This window comes from Carcharodon carcharias, chromosome 14 (assembly GCF_017639515.1).
Source record: "Carcharodon carcharias isolate sCarCar2 chromosome 14, sCarCar2.pri, whole genome shotgun sequence".
Classification (NCBI taxonomy): domain Eukaryota; kingdom Metazoa; phylum Chordata; class Chondrichthyes; order Lamniformes; family Lamnidae; genus Carcharodon; species Carcharodon carcharias.
Window position 1 is genome coordinate 23,842,183 of NC_054480.1, and position 20,126 is coordinate 23,862,308.

General features: G+C 43.3%; 1 protein-coding gene across 2 annotated transcripts in view; it reads right to left on the minus strand.

The window, feature by feature from the left end:
* The window catches only part of rbbp8l (retinoblastoma binding protein 8-like), a 123,438-nt gene that overhangs the window by 74,791 nt on the left and 28,521 nt on the right, over positions 1-20,126 (minus strand). For both annotated transcript variants that reach the window (XM_041203791.1, XM_041203792.1), the window contains exons 3-4: positions 3,485-3,593; positions 3,169-3,211 (exon numbers count right to left, since the gene is read on the minus strand). In XM_041203791.1, coding sequence (XP_041059725.1) covers positions 3,169-3,211; positions 3,485-3,551 — 110 coding nt within the window. In that variant the 5' untranslated portion in view covers positions 3,552-3,593. The remainder of the gene's footprint in view (positions 1-3,168; positions 3,212-3,484; positions 3,594-20,126) is intronic.

Sequence of the window (20,126 nt, forward strand, 5' to 3'; positions counted from 1 at the left end):
CTACCACCCACCCCACAAATAGCTTAAATCTTTTCCCACTGCTCTATTGACCCTTTCCACAAGGACATAGGTACACATCCATTTTAGGCCATTTGATATGTACATCCTTATTAGGCTTATGAGTCCAAGCCTTAGCTTGGCCTTGTGAGCATGGGGTGTGTTATTATTGGAGAAGTTGTGAATGGAGCTAAAAACAGTGCAATTGTTAGCCAACAGCCCCACACCTAATGGAAGAAAATCATTGATTGAATAGCTGAAGATAGTTGGGCTAAGACTTCTTAAAAATTCATTTACGGAATGTGGGCATCGCTGGCTAAGCCAGCATATATTGCCTGTCTCTGATTGCCCTTGAGAAGGTGGTGGTGAGCTGCCTTCTTGAATCATTGCAGTCCCTGTGGTTTAGGTACATCTACAGTGCTGGATAGGGTGGGAGTTCCAGAATTTTGACCTAGCGACAGTGAAGGGACATCGATATAGTTCCAAGTCAGGATGGTGAGTGGCTTGGAGGTGGTGGTGTTCCCATGTGTCTTCTCGGAGGAATTCTTGCAGTGATGCCCTGGAGCTGCGACATTTGACCTCAGGACACTTGCACAATCTTCCACATTGTTGGGTAGATGCTAATGCAACACTTATGCTGAAACAACTTGACCAAGGGCACAACAGCCTGACCAATCAGTTTCCATCTCCACACATGTTCTGCCAGATTTTCCTTCATAATTGATTGGAAGCTTTTCTCTTTTGAGAACGTTATTCTGACCCTCATCATTCCTTTAAAATCCTTACGGCTTATCTTTACCACAAACACTCCCCCAGTGTACCCTCCTTTCCCACTTCCTAACATCTCTGGACCGAATAATTCTCATTCCTGGCAATCTGAATTGCCAATTTCTCTTGCTCTCTATGCAAAGATTCAACTCCATGTTATGCTAAACCTTTGTTTTCAATGACCAAACCAATGACCATCCCCTCAATCTCATTATTCCCTGTGGTCTATTTATTCCTGTGTCTATCATCACTGACTAGGCCATTTCTGATTTTTTTTACTTCCCTTGCTTCAATGTTGCCTTCTTCAACATTCAACCCTAGGAATAAAACTGTCCTTCCTCTGTTTGCCTAACCCATTTAACAGCAATGTTTTATAACTCCTAACTGTCTAAACTTCAAGCCTCTATCCCATTATTTTGCTGTCATGTCTGCAGATGCATTGTTCCAACTCCTTTCCCAAACCCCATCCAGCTCCCCATCTTTCACTTCTCCTTTAAAACCCTCCTAAAACTCTGTGGAGGCCTTTGGCCATCCCATGTAATCTCTCTTTCTCTCCCTTTGAATCAGTGTCCATTTTTCATTCCAGCCCTAGGAACCTTAGAACTTAAAGCCAACTTAATTCAACACCAGAAGTCACACATTTTATTTTAAATTGTATTTTAATTGTATTTATTGTATTTTAAATGGATCTCTGTTTCTGTATGTTGCGCTGTGGTATTTTGATGTATACTATCATGTCTGGAAGCTGCCAGAGATAGGAACCTCTAGTTATAAGGAGAGACTGGTTCCTCTTGAGCAGAGGGAGCTCATTAGAGTTTTAATGCAGGCTTTTTAAAATAAACAAGGCTTTTTTTAGTGTGACTACGGAAATAGTATTAGTTCTGGTTGTGGAGGCAGTGACAAGTTGTCATGAATTTAAAATTGTCACTGAGAGTAAGGAAACAGTTCAGGAGTAATTTCTGAGGTTTTTTGGGGCATGAGGCAGAGACTATTTTAAGGGAAATTGGATCATTATTTGAAGCAGAGAGTAAGATACAGGACCAAGAGGGCAGCAGGATTAGTTTTGGATTATTCTAACAAAGTGCCAACACAGATATGGTGCCGACTGACCTCATTTTGTGTTGTAAGCGTCTTTGGTTCTACACACCCCACTGTAGAAAAATATGTAGTAATACATTTTGGAAGCAAGAATACAGAAAAACCCATTTTAAATGGAATAGGGGATGAGTGGACCATCGTGAGCCAATACACATTAAAGATGGACGTGCAAATATGCCGGCCATAAAAAAGGCAAGCAGAATTTTTAGCTTTGCATCTAGAGGCTTAACTATAAAGAGCTAAGTCTTAAATTAGACCAATCACATTTGCAGCACTGTGTACGGATTATTAGGCGTACTATTAATGAAGGATGTAAAAGCAATGGTGAGAATGTCTTGTGGCACAGTAGGTGGCCAGGATCACTCAGCTGGATTTTCCTCACCCACCCTCCGCTGTGATCTTCCGGTCCCGCCGCAAGTCAATGGACTTCTGGCTGGAACGCCGCCTCGTCTGTGGTGGGTCTCACCTGCAACGGGGCTGGAAAATCCCGGCCATTAGTTTCGAGTTCCACACCAGGACTTGGTGGCCACAGAAGGTGCATTCATAACATGGCCAAACAGATTGGAGTGTCGTACGGACTCAAAAAGTTAACTCTGTTTCCCTCTCCATAGACGCTGTTAGACCTGCTGAGTTTTTCCAGCATTTTCTGTGTCTTGTTTCGGATTTCCAGCATGTGTAGTAATTTGCTTTTATCTAGATTGTTTATCAACCTGTAAGCCCTTCCAATATGCCTATGGCAGATGGTAAGAGCAGGAGAGTCTCCTGGTCAGCCAGAACCATGTGGTAGCTGCAGTGCAACCGCCTCCCCATGTTAAAAGACTGCACACGCAAACTCTTGACACTTTACTCCATGGCAAGTGCCCCCTTGCTTTGAGGGACTTCTAAAGAGAGAGAGAATTCAATGGAAAAGATGCACTAAATTCACTAGAATGTGATGACGACCAGGAGTGACAGATCATAGTTGTGAGAAGAAATTTGAAATGTTATTCTCTTCACTGCAATTGAAAAGATTAAGGAGTAAAACAAAAACAGAATTACCTGGAAAAACTCAGCCGCATCGGCAGAGAAGAAAAGAGTTGACGTTTCGAGTCCTCATGACCCTTCAACAGAACTGAGTGAATATTAGGAGAGGGGTGAAATATAAGGTGGTTGAGTGTTCAAGACTAGAAAGGGCAAATAGTAATGGATTTTTTTCGACTGGTCAATGGGTTAGTAACAAGCAGGAACAAATTTAAGATAATCATGAAAAGTGATATAGTGTGAAGAAAGAAAAATGCAATCAAAAGCATGATATGCTGTACTCACAGACACCGCTCCATGTTTATTTCAGTTAACTTTGCATATAGTCCTAAACAGTAAAGGTAAAAGGTTAACCAGGAAGAAAAAAACTTTAGTAACAATCTAATCATTGTTAGCATTCTCACAAAGCTTTCCTGAGAGGATGTGTCTGTTTTGTGTCTGAATAAATTTTGTAAATATGCATATTGCCAAATATGTCAAGTGAAGATAAAAGATAACCCTACCATTACATTTCATATTTAACAGTGGCTGCTTAAACCAAATGCATTTACAATGTAAAGGAATGTGTGGAACTGCTAACATTTTTTTATAATATCTGTACCTTGCACTTCCTGATCATGTAGTTCCTTGAGCTTTGCCCAGACATCTGTAAAGTTGTCCATAGTCATTTCTCACTCCCCCAAAGTGATTAGGCTGAGCTTTGACTCCTGCTATATAGGCATACAAACATATAAATTTTAACCAAGGAAGCATTTTTATTGTTCTTACTATAACAACCTTTAACATAATAAAACATCTCATGCGACTTCAAAGGAGTGTAATCAGACAAAAATTATCAAACAGCCAAAGAAAGCTATCAAAAGCCTGGTAAAAGAGGCAGATTTTAAGGAGTGGCTTAAAAATGGAAAGAGAGATGGAGAGGGAGACACCATTAGGGAGGAAATTATGGTGCTTGAGACCATGATGCTGAAAGCATGGACACTTACGGTGGGGCAAAGAAAATTGCTGATGAACAAAAGGTGAGAGTTAGAGAAATGCAGAGTTCTCAGGTGGCTGTAGGGCTGCTGAAGGTAACAGATATAGGGAAGAGCGAGGGCTTGGAGGAATTTGAACACCAGGATGCGAATTTTAAAAAGGAGTCATTGGTGGGCCAGAAATCAATATAGGCCAGCAGGCACAGAGGTGATGGGCGGATGGTACTTTGTGTGAGTTGGGATACTGGCAACAAAATTTTGGATGATCTTAGGTTTATGGCAGAGGCCTGCCCGGAGAATGTTGGAATTTTTGAGTCTAGGAGTAGCAAATACATCAGTAAGGAGTTCAGCAGTGAATGGGCTGAAACACAGGTGGAAATAAGTTATAACATGGATGTGGAAATAGACTGCCCTGGTGTTGGAGAGGATATGGGTTTGGAAGTGAGGTACCGGAGGATTGGAAGTCTGCTAATGTTGTACCTTTGTTTCAAAAGGGAATGAGGGATAGGCCGAATAATTACAGGCCAGTCTGTCTGACTTCTGTAGTAGCAAATTATTAGAATCAATTCTGAGGAACAGGAGAAACTGTCCCAACTTAAGTACTGTGTGCAGTTCTGGTCACCTCATTCCACAAAGGATGTAATCGCACTGGAGAGGAGCAGAGGAGATTTACGATGATGTTGCCAGGACTGGAAAATTGCAGCTAAGAGGAAAGATTGGATAGCCTGGGGTTGTTCTCCTTGGAACAGAGGAGGCTGAGGGGAGATTCGACTGAGGTGTACAAAATTGTGAAGGGCCTGGATAGACTAGATGGGAAGGGCCTCTTTACTTTAGCAGAGAGGTCAGTGACCAGGAGACATAGATTTAAAGTGGTTGGTAGAAAGATTAGAGGGGGAGATGAGGAAAATATTTTTCACCCAGAGGGTAGTAGGGGTCTGGAACTCACTGCCTGAAAGGGTAGTAGAGGCAAAATCCCTCAATTCATTTAAAAGGTATCTGGATATGCACCTCAAGTAGCAGGGCTACAGGCCAAGTGCTGGAAAATGGGATTAGGCTGGGTGGCACATTTTTCGGCCACCGCAGACACGATGGGCCAAGTGGCCTCTTTTTGTGCTATAAACTTTCTATGATTCTAAACTCAGCTCAGGATCAAATTTGGTGTCAATACCATTACAGGTATTACAGGTTGTGCTTATACTAGCATTCTAAGAATGATAGTCACACATTCTTACAACTACGGGTGTGACTAGTATTGAACCAAATCCACAATGCGTACGAAAATAATTTTCTCTCTGATCCTCCACATTTACATAAATTCCTGTGCTTTTTTAAATCAGAGTCACTAACACGTTTATTTTAAATAGATTTACGTTTGTATTAAAAGTATCAGTAGAAATTTATATAATTGTTTCAAGTGATTATAAAAATAGCACCCAGACAGTAATAAGCCCAAGGATGTTACACATGTCAACTGAAAAGACAGTGAATGTTTTTGGGTTTCCATCATGAAGACATCTAAATAATTACTCCAGCAGAATGGCAAAAGTTCACGTCAGCGCCTGTTGCAAAATCAATGCACAGAGCTCTGAAGGGCTGCAGCTGCTATACCAGTGGGCTTGTTATCTGCTGTTCAGGTTAAGAAATCATTGGTGAGAAAGTCTTACTAAAGGAAAGTATAAATAGCTGCAGAACATTGCAGAACATATCCTTTCACTGGATGTTGCACTGGAAATACTTCTGCATGAGGTGCAGGAAAGGAGGTTGCCCTCATTTGGACTCCAGGTCATTCTAACCCACAAAAGAATTGCATACTCTGCTTGATTTAATGCAGCATCCAGCATCTAAAGGGGATGAACGAAGTTTTGGGCAAGAGATGCATGGAGGTTATGGGGAAAAACCTTTTTTAAGCAGTGAGTGGTAACGACCTGGAACTCGCTGCCTGTGAGGGTGATGGAAGCAGGGATGGTGAATGATTTTGAAGTGAAATTGGATGGGCAAGGGAGGAAAATAAGCTTGCAGAGCTATGGGGATAGAATGATGAATGGGACTGATTAGATTAGCTTTAAACAGAGCCAGCATGGACCCGATGCGCTGAATGGCCTCCTTCTGTGATGCATTGGCCCTATGACTATATAAGGCAAAAGCTTAAAAGCTGCAGGAAGTTTTCCAGGATAAGGCTGGCCAGGTAGGTTAGCAAAATATGCAAGCCACAAAGAGATGCCTCTCAACCTGTCACACAAGTTATTCCACAAGAGAGCTGATGACAAAACTTAGCTGCATGATGCATGTTCATTTACTCATACAAAAGCCAGGATTCAAGTGGGCACTTGAAATGTCACTTTCATGCTCTTTAACATTTTTGCAATCTTAGAAATACTGCTCTGCTTTCAGACAAGGTAGCAGATAAAAGGAAGTGACAAAGCAAATGGGAAGACAGCACAGCACATGTAAAGCCTTAAGTTCGGCACATTCTGGGGTTAAAGGACAGTGAGCAAGTTGGCCAGGATGAAGCCAGTGGGCTTTCTAATGCTGAGAATTAGTACCTGCTTATGCAGTCTCCTTCCAAACTTTATTTATTCACATGTACTTATGCACAAGTCTGGTGACGACCATGAAACCAATGTAGGATTGCTGTAAAAACCCATCTGGTTCACCAATGTCCTTTAGGGAAGGAAATCTGCCGTCCTTACCTGGTCTGGCCTACATGTGAGTCCACACCCACCGGAATATGTTTGACTCTTAAATGCCCTCTGAACAAGGGCAATTGGGGATGGGCAATAAATACTAGCCTAGCCAGGGACGCCCACACCCTATGAATGAATTTTAAAAAAACACTATGATGGCACCTCCTATCTAAGCATGGTTTAGAGGGTGTAGCAGACAGGATTTTAACAGTTGCTCCTCTGTTTCCAATAATGAAGCCCAGGAATCAGCTCTGTTTGTCCCACGTGGCTAGAAGCCAAACACCCGTTTTCAAGCACTCCATCTGTAGCAAGCAGCAGCACATGCACTTCCACCCTGTTGGGCTTAGATAGCTAGTTTGAGGAAGGTGCGCTCGGTAAATCACAGAGCTTAAGTGAGCTAGAGCATGTGGTGGTCGCAGCTGAGAAGCAGGTTCATACGGGGTGGAGGGCCGAGTTGTGGGATTACAGCTCACAGGGCTGGCATTTAACAGAATAATAGCAGGAATTTTTTTTATGATGTTAACAGAGGGGAGAATTTTCCCACCCATCTGGGAGGGGTTGTGCGGGGGTGGGTGGGAGCGGGCGCGAACCCGATCAGCACCCCCGATCGGGTCAGCACCGCAATATTACATGGGCGGGCCAATTAAGACCACCCAGCGTGACACGTCCGAAAGCGCTGAGAGCTCCCTGTGCGGGCGGGTTCCCTGAGTTGGGGCCCGCGCGCAAAAGAGCGCAGAAATCTCCCCGAGGCTCTGTGCCTCAGGGAGATTAGTTTGAGTTTTTAAAAACTAAATAAAGAAAAGAAAACATTTTAAGACATGTCCCCTCATGTTACAGATTCATGTCGATCAATTTTTAAAAAACATTTTATTCAAATTATAAACACTTCATGAAACCTCATCCCGCCTGTGGATGAGATTCCATGAAAAATGTGAAGGCCGCCTGGGCTCTTTGCCTACCACCACCACCACCACCACCACCACCACCACCACCACCACCACCCACCCACCGCCCCCACCCCCCCCCCCCACAACCACCCCCACCGCGCCCCCCTCCCCCCCCCCCACCCCCCACCCCCGCTGACCTTAAGGCTGGAGGGGCAGCTCAGTCTATTGTTTTAATTAATTTCTAAATGGCCTTAATAGGCCTTTGACAGTTTGGCAGGCACACAGCCGAGTCGGCTGCATGCCCACCAAACTGAAAATTTAAATGACGCGCGGTGAGGTCTGGACGCATGCCCGATGTCACCCTGCATCATTTTACGCCTCAGCAAGTGGGCCGCACCCCTGCTCGCCGTGCCAAAAATTCTGGCCAGGGGGTTTGCCACGCATCCTAAAAGGTGTGGCAGTGACTAGAGTGCCAAGTGTGTAGCCGTGCATGACCATTTTCCCATAATATAGTCTGGCATGGAATGTGTGGTTAGCCTCTGAGTCAAGATGGTGGGGTCAAGTCCGATCCGGCAACATGAGCACAAAGTCTAGGCTGGCACTTAAGTGCAGTACCGAGTGGCTGCTGCACTGTCAGAGGTGCCATCTTTTGGACGAGATGTTGAATCATCTTTCTCACATGTGAACATAGAAGTTATTAGGGCGTTATTTTGAAAGGAGCTAGGGCATTCTTCTCGATGTCCTGACCAATATTTATCCATCAACCTACCATTATTAAAATAGCTTATCATGTTGAAACAAAAACATTGCTATTTGCGGGAGCTTGCTATGCACAAAACGACCCGTGTTTCCTACATTAGAACAGCAACTACCCTTTAAAATATTTCATTGGCTGTGGAACACTTAAGAATATCCTGAGACGTGTAAGACGCTATATAAATGGATTTTTTTTTTTGCACTTCAATTGGGATAACCCACCCTTTATTATCCATCTTTAGCTAGTTACTTCCCTTGGCATGGTATGTGCAAGGAGTTAGCAGCTCAGGATCATCATATATTACCTGACGATTTAAACATTACTTTCTGTACTTTTAAACATTCAAACCTCTTCCCATAGGCAGATACCCTTAAGCTCCTTCATCCCACACACTGTTCTAATTATTTCGGAACCCTTCCAAAGAGTCTCAATAACATGGTTAATTAATGCCAAGGAAGTCTTAGAAATCAGAAAGAGAAAACATGCCCGTAAGTGTGTTGTCATGACCTGGAATGCCCAGCCTGAAATGATGGAGGAAGCAAATTCACAAATAACTCTCAAAAGGGAATTAGATAAATATTGGAAGTTGATTAAATTACAAGGCTGTGGGAAAAGAACAGGGGAGTGGGAAAAATGTTTTACTCTTCCAAAGAGCTGGCAGAGACACAATGGACAGAATGGTCTCTTTCTATGTGTCAATCTATGATTCTATAATAGATGATTATGTTTTTTAGAACTGCAATGACTCAAAGTTTTAATCATGCAGTTTTGAAATTCAGAAATAAAATGCATTTGCAACATAACTCCTTTTCAAAGTTTCTTGAACTTTCTTTGTCCACTTGAAGTCTTATCTATATATTCCTGTGCCCATAAATCATTTTAATAATGTTAGTTCCGAGAATGCTCGCATTATTTAACTGACCCCTCCGAATCAATAATGCCATGGGGTTGATTTTATATCTACTGGTAAAATCAGTTTTAAGAGCTGATTTCACTAGTGTAAATAGTACTCAATTGTCTAGAGTAAATTTGCATAATTTGCACAGCTATTGCATAATTATTTGAAGATTAATATGTGGATAGGTATGGGTACAGGTATAGGGAGCACACTTATGGTGGGATTGGAAAAATGGCATACAGGTAAAATTTAAAAGTATGGATGGTTAGAAAAGCAGTGCCAGAATTATAGGTGGACTAAAATCCTTACAGCCCTAGGAAAGGCATAAAAGTTTTTCAAATAATCAATATATTTTATCAAGGCTGAATGGGAGAGAGATGTTACATGTAAATAAAATAAAAGGCAATCCAATGGGCAAGCACATAACTCCAGGAAAGGTATGGTGCAACAAATGCTCTGCAGTCTGTTTGCTTGATTTTCATTGCTCCACCATTGACAGCCATACCTTCTGCTGCCTTGGCCCTAAATTCTGGAACTTCTTTCCTGAACCTCTCTGCAACTTTACCTCTCTCTCTTCCTTTAACAGACACCTTAAAACTACCTCTTTGATCAAACATTTGGTCACCTGTATTAATATATCCTTATATGGCTCAGTGTCAAATTTTCTTTGATAACCGTTCCTGTGAAGCACCTTGGGAAGTTTTAATATGTTAAAGGCACAATATAAATGCAATGTGCTGTTGTTGGGGTTTGCAGGTGGTGCAGCGTGAGATTCTTGCTCTACCGTGACACTTTTCAGCATCATGACTTAATGCCATTATTGCAGCACACCTGGAAGAAGGCAGAGGCTGGCTTAAAGCCACAGCCAGACTGACATTCATTGGCTGGGCTAATCCCACACTGCATGGAAACTGAATGCAGCAGAAGAAGGCACACATCCATGGATCCTCATGCAGTCACATTCAGGTAAACGCAACGGGGCCTGGAGATATGTTTCTTGCCATTTGGTAGGTATGGCCACTTAGGTGAGATACTGAAGGGCTGACTGTGTCCACGGAACCTAATACAAACATCTGTCAGAACATTCAGGGGAAGAAGGATGGAACTTGGGGAAAAATGGTACAAAGAACACAAACTGCGAGTCTGCCAAGCCTGTGTTCTCAGCACACTCCTCTACAGTGATGAGACACTGGACAACATATGCAAGGCAGGAGAAAAGGCTGAACAGTTTTCATGTTTGCTGTCTCAGATGCACCCTCAGCATCTTTGGAAGGACAAGGTCATCAACTCAGGGGTCCTGGAATGTACTAATTCCACCAGCAGACACTCATTATTAAGCCAACGATGCCTGCGTTGACTCAGTAACGTTTGCCAGATAGATGACTGCCATATACCCGAAGACGTTCTATACAGCGAACTGGCCACTGGGTCTCAGCCTGGTGGGCATTCATATCTCCGCGACAAGGACACTTGCAAATGAGATATGGAGGAAAATTTTGTCCCCGTCGGGGGCGCTGGGCAGGAGTGGGTGCCGGCGGGCGCACAGCCGATCACCGCCTGCGATCAGCTGCACGCAACCATTTTACATAGGCGGGCCAATTAAGAATCTGGCCCAGCGTGATGCGCACCTGGAAACGCTGAGCACTCCCCGTGCAGGCGGGGGGGAGGAGGGGGAGTGCAAAAGAGCGCAGAAATCTCCCTGTGGCACAGAGCTGCCTCGGGGAGATGACTTTGATTTTTAAAAATTTAATAAAGAGAAAATAAAAATTAAGACATGTTCCCTCATGTGACAGTGTCAATATTAAAAACTTTCATTCAATTTATAAACAATTCATGAAACCTCATCCCGCCTGTGGGTGAGGTTTCATGATAAATGCGAAAGCTGCCTGGGCTCTTTGCCTGCCCCCCCAACCTTAAGGCTGGGTGGGCAGTTCAGTTAATTATTTTAATTGGAATTTAAATGGCCTTAATAGGCCTCCTTCGTGCCCGCCGAACAGAAGATCTGAATGACGCGTGGTGACATCGGGGTGCACACCCGACATCACCGTGCGTCATTTTACGTGTTGGTGAGCAGGGCCCGAAGATTCTGGCCATGGAGATGGCAGACATTAACACTGACAACTGGGAGACTGTGGCCAAAGGCCAAGGCCACTGGAGGCTGACTGTTTGGAAAGGCATTGGAAGAGTTGAACAGAAACAAGAAGCCCAGCTGGCCGAGAAGAGAGCCCAGAGGAAACAGAGGCCAGCAAATCCTGCACCTTCTCAGCCGAGTGTCTCCCTCTGCAGCAAATGTAGCAGTGACTGCCATGCCAGAGTGGGGCTCCTGATGTTTAACACAGTTAAAGATGCAAACTGTCATCTAACAAGACAGAAGGCTGCCATATAAATAATTTGTAATCATCAGTGGCAAAGTTATCTAGGTGAATTTTTCAAGTCTCTCCTCCCATTGAGGAGTCTTGTTTAGCTAGCGTGGAACTTCTGGAAATTTACCCTCTCATCTTTTATGCAAAGCAAATTAGAGACTAGTTGGAAAATAAATTTTCTGTTGCCTGTTTTGTACCATTGCCAAAGATTCATTTTAGCACAGGCAAATATTTAGTGGTTCACTTTCACTCTCTAAAAATGATTTCTCGAGGAAACTGTTTCTTGAAGCTACACACGCTGCATTTTATTATTGTTTGGATGTATCTGTTGAAGTGATTTACTTCGTCGTGGTACATGGAAATCTGCTTCATTATCAATCATTACAAAACAACAATTGATTCGGCTTCAAAACCAATCTGACTATTTCCAAATCAACCACTTGACAGGCAGAGAGAAACTCAATTTAACATCTCATCCATGGCACACCACCTCTGATGATGTAGCATACTTTCAGTGCTGTACTGGAGCATCAGACTAGTTATGTCCTGTTGGCCACCATGAATCCACAACCTTCAGGCAATGCAACCTTATTTTATATCACAATCCAGGCATTACTATACAACACCAAGCAGCAATTTAAAAAAAAAATCTATTTCCTTTCTCCTTCCTTGCCTGAAAGTCAAGTTGCTGGACTCTACAGGTGTAAGCAGCCCTCCAGAATGCCACTCTTCCAATGTTAACCTGCACAGTATTGGCAAACTATTTAAATATAGTGTCATCAAGGTATGACTGCACGTCACGCAGCATTCAAGCACTCACACGTCTAGCGGGAGTTGCTAGGTTTTGAACATGCTAGATAACCCTGAATAATTTTATACCCCTCTCTATCCCAGAGACATTGAGGAGTTTGTACCGCTCACACTGCTGCACTGGCTGGCGTACATAAATCTACACAGACCAGTGATGACAGTGTAGATGGTTCTGCGTCAAATCACATGGTGAACTTCCAGATTGGGCCTAGGAAATCAAGCCCACAGGTGCAATTTTGCTTATAAAATTACTTTATCATGATCATATCTCACATGATTCTTTAAAGGGATGTTTTGGACAGAATCAAAAAGCATATAGCTTTATTTTAAGATATATAGCTTTACTTTAAGATATATTAAAATGATATCAAGTCTTTTAAGTGATAAGCTATCTCAGTACACTTCCAAACATTGTAAAATGAATTTCAAATCTATGGGTTTGATTCTATCACTTTTGTGACAATGCCAAACAGATATTGAGGCTTGATAAGTGGCGCCAAGAAATATTCAGTGCCGTCATGTTGCTCTATACGGAACTATATATTCCTGCTGTTGCCTTGCAGAAGAGAGGAGGCAGCACACTGGAGGGCCAGCAGCTTCACCACTCAACATGGCCAAACTTATAGGTACAGTGCTCAATCCAGAACAAAAACCCCCAGTGGCAAAAGTTTCTCATCTTAAAAGAAATAACATAATTGTTCCCAGCATTGAACCAGGCAATTCTGCACCAGGCTGCTTGGGTTTGGTGATTTGGGCATTGAAAATCACCTCCTGGCCTTCTCCACCCCATGAACAAGTTCCTCAAGGAGCATAATGGGCTGTTAAAAGGAGGGGAGCTGATCCACTATTCCCAGCCCCCACCCTCGCTTTGAACATTCCAGCACATCCCGGAGATGCTGGGACACTGACACGCGGGGCCAGATTTTTGTGGGGAGGCAGGAAGGTGTAGTCAGAGAACTTCCCACTCCGGCAGATTTGTCGCGATAAAAAGCCTGCCATATCTTTGTTCTGGGGAGGTGAAGGCACGATGGAATTTGGCCCATTGCCTCTGGAGGCCTGAGATGGCAATAGAAGCAGGCAGTTGGCTAGACCAGCCCATTAGAACACCCATCTCCATTTACTGGGGTATTGATCCAGTTTTGAGAATGAATGCCAGGCCCTAAGTCTCCCACTCCTCCCCCCAATTTCTCCTCACACAACATTCATGCCACTACTGAGGTCAGGTTTCCCATTTTAAATAGAGGACAAAAATCAGATTTTCTCACACACAAATTTTCATCTGATGGTACAATGTTTAGAAAGCCCAATAAAAGCATATCAATTTTAAGATTTTGTGAAGCAAATGGAAAGCCTACTGAGGAATTAGTTACATTCTGAAAGGTAACCGTAAAAATGTTTTCATACCTTCAAATCTCACTATTCAGTGCTGTATTGTAATGTAGATGTGTTTTTAATGTAATGATTCATCATAGAGATCTGTCCTTTAAAGGTAACTTGAGCCTTACATTGACCAGCATTGTTCACATGCATTCCAGCACTTTTCCAATGGAGAAAGCACCATAGTGCAATGAAAAATGTAAAAATATATCTTCTGCTGTCATGTTTTTGTGCTCTAATTTAACTGGATCCCCAGACCTAGCTGTTTAAAAAAGACTGCTTCTGAAGGTAGAAAAAATGGCGTGCAGCTGCTCTCACTCCATTGATTGAAAGGCTCTCTGCTTTGAAATGGAAATAGACATCTGTTTTTTCAGTGGAGTTGGAAGCTTTTGTTCTAATATCTACTCTACTATGAATGCTTGGCTGGGTTTCAAAAGCTTAAGCTCAGCAGCTGGTCTTAGAACTACTGAAACTTTTGCAAGCTTATAATAATAGAATGGATTGCATTTTATGTGGCCCTGCTGGGTGTATTTTTGGTGAGGGGGGGCATGTAAAATAGGGTGGATGCCCTTCCCACCCACTTCCCACTAACTTCCCACCCAGCCCCGAGTTCAGCACCATAATATGGGAGGGTGGGCGGGTGCCTAAATCAGAAACCTGCCCATCATATTTAAAGAGGTAATTGAGGGTCAGTTAGGCCTTTTACCAAACCAAATGTTTGGCATGGGCAGTCAGTTGGGAGTGGGCAGCCCAGTTTTTTGAATACTCTCTCCAAAGGGCAGGAAAGAAGGGGTGGGGTTGCATCTTTAGGGGTTGCTGTTTGCTGACTGGGGGGTGGTCCACCCTAAGATAGAACACCTCCTTTGTTCCTACCCACCTACAGCCTTAAACCCACCCTTCACACCAACCTCCTTACCCCCCACCCTGACCTTCCCAAACTCTTTTTCCTCAAGATCCCAGGCTTACCTGTCTCCAGGGATCCATGGGCTTCTTCCTCCTACTCTCGCAGGCCCGACAGCGCCCAAGCGCTCTTGGTGTTGCTGGGACTGATGGAGCTGCTGGCCAATCGGTTTAGCTGGCAGTCCTAGAGGGCGGGACTTCTCCCCCAGTGCGGGCAGAAGTCCCGCTTGGCTCTTGTTAAGCCCGTCCACAGCATGTTATGGCTGTGGGGTGGGCCTGCCTGGAGCAGGTCAGCTCCGTGTTGACTTCGCTTCCGAGGAGTGGGTGGGCTGAGGTTGCGGGTGGAGGAGCAAGCTATCCACCTCCCTGTATTATCCAGCCCAATTTGTCTTTGACGTGATTTCTCGTTTGTTTACAAATCCCTAGGCACCTAAAGGTTTAGTTTGCATTCAGGGTTTTCTTAGATTGTTAGAAGTTTAATGTTTTCCCAGTGATTTTAAAATAATTCCCATTGCTCTCGCATGGCTCCTGAGCAATGTATCTAGTTCAGAATGCGTGAGTGGCTATTGAGGATACATAGAGGGGGGCATCAAGGTGGTATGGGTGATATGAGGGGGCATAGATGATACATGAGGGCATGGAGGTGCTGTGGGGTGGTATGAACAATCTGAGGGCTTGGTGGATGCATGGGAGGGTATATAGGTGCCATGGAGTGGGGCATGGCTGGAATGGGGTGTGCAAGGGAAGGAGATGAGGGGTGAGGTTTAGGGACCTTTAAACAATGCCAGGAGTTTGGCTGCTGTGTTGGAGAACTGAGACGGGCCTTCTAACCGGCCTGCCTCCATACCCACACTCCTCATGCATTCCAGCATGGCTTGTAAAATGCACTGTAACCTGTCCCTTGTGTGAAACAATTAAAATGGCTTGTGAAGTGCATAAGTGCGCAGGTTGGGTTTTCCCCTGTCCCAGACAAAGACTTGGCCCCAACACAAAAACAGAATTACCTGGAAAAACTCAGCAGGTCTGGCATCATTGGTGCAATGTCCTGCTAATAACAGCAATCCAGGAGCAGGTGGGGACTTTTGTTTTAATTAAAAGCTGCTAAAGGCTATTTTCCATTTTAAAAGCACTCTGGGCATTTAAATCACTTCAGACTATTATGCTATATATCAAAAAGCACTGTTTTCTTCAATTTTGAATGTCTAAGGAGCACTTTTCCCACTGCTTGGGACCTCTAATCTAGTAATGGTCAATGTACCTTTGCAGGATAGAGCCCTATAATCAATCACTGCAATAAAAACACATCTAAATTTGCATACAGCTACTATGGAACTGAAAGGACTGATCTGTTTCGTGCTACAAACCTTGCCAATTAAAGAATTCCAGGAGTAGGTGACTGTTTTTTATTGGTTCCCCATTTGGGACTGGATTTCACCCAGATTTCACGACTCCTCTGCCAGGCTGTGAACCATGTCTACTTACTGGAGGGGCTGGACTCCATTAAGGTTGCATCCCTTTAAGGTTTAAACTACCAACAATGGAGCCGCAAGGGCGGGAGTGGTGCATGCGGATGGGCTATCCGCACCCTTACCCACGGCTGGCAAAAATTGCCAGAAATGGGAGTGGGGGCAGGGAGCCCAGAATCAGGTTCCACCTGCCATTTTTAAAGGATTCCCAAGCTGGCAAAGATCTGGGAGCACTAACTTCAAAGTGTGCCCGCACCGAGTTTGTGCCCGGAGCCAGTAGAGATTCTGGCCAAGAGTCTGAAGTATCTACATGCACTTGATTTAACATGACAACAACAACAACTTATATTTATGTAACACCTTTAACGTAACAAAATATCCTAAGGCCCTTCATAGCAGCATTACGAAGCAGAATTAGTCACTTAAGGCAATATTAGGGCAATTGGCAAAAAGCTTGCACAGAGAGTTCAGTTGTAAGCAGTTTGAAGAAAGAAAAAGAGATAGAGATCTGAAGAGGTTTAGGGATGGAATTCCAGAGTTTAGGGCTTAGTCAACTGAAGACATGCATGATCGCCAATGGAACAGTCAAAATTGTGGGTGCACAAGAGGCTAGAACTAAATGAGTGCAGGTATCTTGGAGATTTCTGGAGCTGGAGGAGATTGCAAAGTTAGGCAGGGGAGAGGCCATGGCGGGATTTGGAAACAAGAGTGAGAATTTTCAAATCAAGATGTTTCTTGTCCAGGAGCCAATGTAGGTCAGCAAGCAGAGGGATGATAGGTGAACAGGACTTCCTATGAGTAAAGACATGGGCAGCAGGATTTTGGACGTCCTCAGTTTTAAAGAGGTTAGAATGTGGGAGGTTGGCAAGGAGTGCATTGGAATAGTAAAGTTTAGGAAGGCATGAATGAGTATATTAAAATAATAGCCTGCTCTGGGAAACAGGCCACATATCTTCTCTAGAGCGCAGCCAAATGTTATTGAATGCATGGTATTGCAACTGCTACTAAATCGTTTTTGCAATCAGTCTTACATACAATTATCCATTTTGAATTTTTTTTTTCTTGCACCCTTGGGCCTCAGAATTGACTTTAGCAGTCAAATCTATCAAGGACTGGTGCCATTAACTTAGGTACTTTCTAAAGCAGAGTGCATCATCCTATGAAATTATTTCCAATGCCTCTTGGTTCAATCAAAGAATGGCAGTTGCTTAAAGCCTATGGAAAATCATACCATCCATAACATTGCACATACTGAAGTGACAAAAGTGCATTGATGAGGTGCTTTGTTTCAATACTAAGCTGTTGAGCAAATGAACATTACAAAGAATGTTTCTGAGTTGTCAAGAGTGAGGAATAATTTAAGGCCAGGTGCTTTCTTATAGTTTGAGGGGAAAATTGAAGAACACGTTTCTCTGTGAAAGAATGACACACCTGGTGATAAGTATTAACCTGCCTTGCTGCTCACTCAGCTAGGCAACATCGGGAAGTTCATGCGGCAAAGATCGTCTGGCTATGGAGTAACCATCTTTTTAAAAAAGGAAGGGAAAAACAATGCTTTGATTCATTTGATGGCATCTCATGCTTTATTTAAATTGAGCCCATTATGGCCAGATGAAAGTTCCATGGTGGTCCAGTAATGAAGCTATACAGACCAAGACCTGCGTCAATGCCTAGTAGAGTCTTGGTCAAACCAGCTAAGGAGTTGTGGACTATTGCTTATCATTAGCCAAATTAGCAGTCTTTTCTGCATCAAAATTATAGTTATCATTGTCCATTGAATTATAAGTCCATAATGCAAGGGGATTTACTCGTTATTTTCTGCACTTCTCTCCTCATTTTCTATTGGACGCAAAGGTGGAAATAATTCAGGCATAGATATTGTCAATACTGATTTGTTGCTTATTTGACAGGAGATTCACTTGAGCAGCACAGAATGTGTTCCTCAACTAGTTTTCTTACAGAAGACATGGCCAAGTCTTGAGCAAAACTTAAGATTTGAGAAAGCTTTACTGTGAATGCCTGGATAAACTGACTTTTGAACTGGGGCTTAATAAGGCACATTAAGGCCAGAACAATTTAGGATTCTGGTTTAAATAATCGCCAAAACCCTGTTGATTTTTAAGATGTCTGGAATGATGTGAAAGCTTGAAGACTTTGTGAACGTGAAGAATTATTGGGGTTGATTGTGATAAGAAGAAAACTGCAACTTTTAGAATTCTGAAGTTAAAAGCAGAAAAAGGTTGAACATAAACAGGGTAAGCATGGCTTTCCTTCTCCCCACATCAGTTCAGAGCTACACATGCCAGGTGTAATTGGGAATCTGGACACAGAGGCTAACAGCTCCCATAGGATTTTCTATGACAGAAACTTGAATTAAAAACATTTATCATTTGAAGTACATTGTTAGCGTTTTTTTCTGTGAGAATACAGAATTATATATTCTACATTTTACATCTACCAAAGAGGTCATTACAGCAAACGGCTAGCATATTACTAGCTAACATTAAAAGTACCACAAACAGCTAGTTGCAATTATTTTACATCAGAGAGAACAAATGCCATTATCCACACCTTCCAGAAGTAGATGCAGTCATCAACATGCAGGTTCCTCCACAACTTCCTCTGGGAGAGATATGAGAGTGCCCTATTCTTAAGTTGTATGTCTTTGGCAAGATAGCGATCCTATTTACCTTAAGATAGCTTCTACTAGTCATTCAGTCTGACTGTGACAGCATTAATCTTTACACTTGTTTGCTGTTCAACATGGTATTTAACCCATGTTTTGAGGCGTAAACTGAAACTCCATCTACTTGGAACTAATACATGAACAGGATGTGTGAAGCGCCACTGAAAGCAAGTGTGATTGTGCAATTAATGGACTTTGTCACTTTTGATTTATTGACCTTTTGGAGTTCTGGGTGCAGTTTTCTACCTGGAATCCTCACCTGACTGGATGATAGCAGTGCAATAAACCTTTAAAGTGGCATTACCACTAGAAATGTATGTCTTGGAAGCCAGGGTCTTGCCAGGGCTAGAGGGCTGGATTTTCACAGAGTTGGGGAGAGCATGTGGACCTCAAAAATTGGTAGCCAGAATGCACTTCTGGGGTTCGTGGCCCCATTCCCGGCACCCCCAATTTTCACCAGCGCGGCATAAGCATGCAGGCTGGTGCACATCGTGACCCTGCACCTTGCACTCATGACCTGGCCAGCTCCATTGTGGAGATAAACATCTCCTAGCCCTCCACAATTTTCATTGAGTCGGGCCAACTTTTCAAAGACTCATAGTTCACGGTCCCTCAGAGATGGTCATGAACCATTGTCTAGATGAGGAAACCTTTTGAGAGGTCAGTTCAAAAGGTCTTACCTATTCCCCCATGCCAAGCTATGACTTCATCCACCCCCAATGCCTCTCATACCCTCCAAACCAACATATGCCCTTCCACCCACCCCTATAGCCCCTCATATGCTTCATGCCCTATTGCAACCTATAGCACCTCCATGCCCATTCACCAGTATATGCTCTGCACAGAAACACTGAACTTTATAACAACAATAGCACGCATGAAAAAGATTTAAAAAACAGTCATTCATTCATTTTCATAAAAAATGCTTTTACTCCAGCCCTATGAAAGTGTCAATCATCCGGACCCTTTAAAGTATCAATAGCAGAAACTACAAGCACTCTTTGGGCTTGTAGTTTCAGTTTACGCCTCAAAACATGGGTTAAATATCATGTTAAACAGCAAACAAGTGTAAAGATTAATATTAAGCTTGGTGGGAGGGTGAGCGCCCGACCCGGCCAAGCGTTAAATGACATGTGATGACGTCAGGAACTTCTGCAGCAATGCTGTGTGGCTGAGATGACTGACCTCCAACAACTGCAACCATCTTCCTTTGTGTCAGATATGACTCCAAACAGGGGACAGTTTTCCCCTGATTCCCATTGATTTCAATTTTATGAGGGCTCCTTGATGCTGCATTCAGTCAGATGCTGCCTTGATGCCAAGGGCAGTCACTCTCGCTTACCTCTTGAATTCAGCTCTTTTGTCCATGTTTGGTATAAGGCTGTAATGATGTCTGGAGCCTAGTGGTCATGTTGGAACCCAAATTGAGCATCCATGAGGA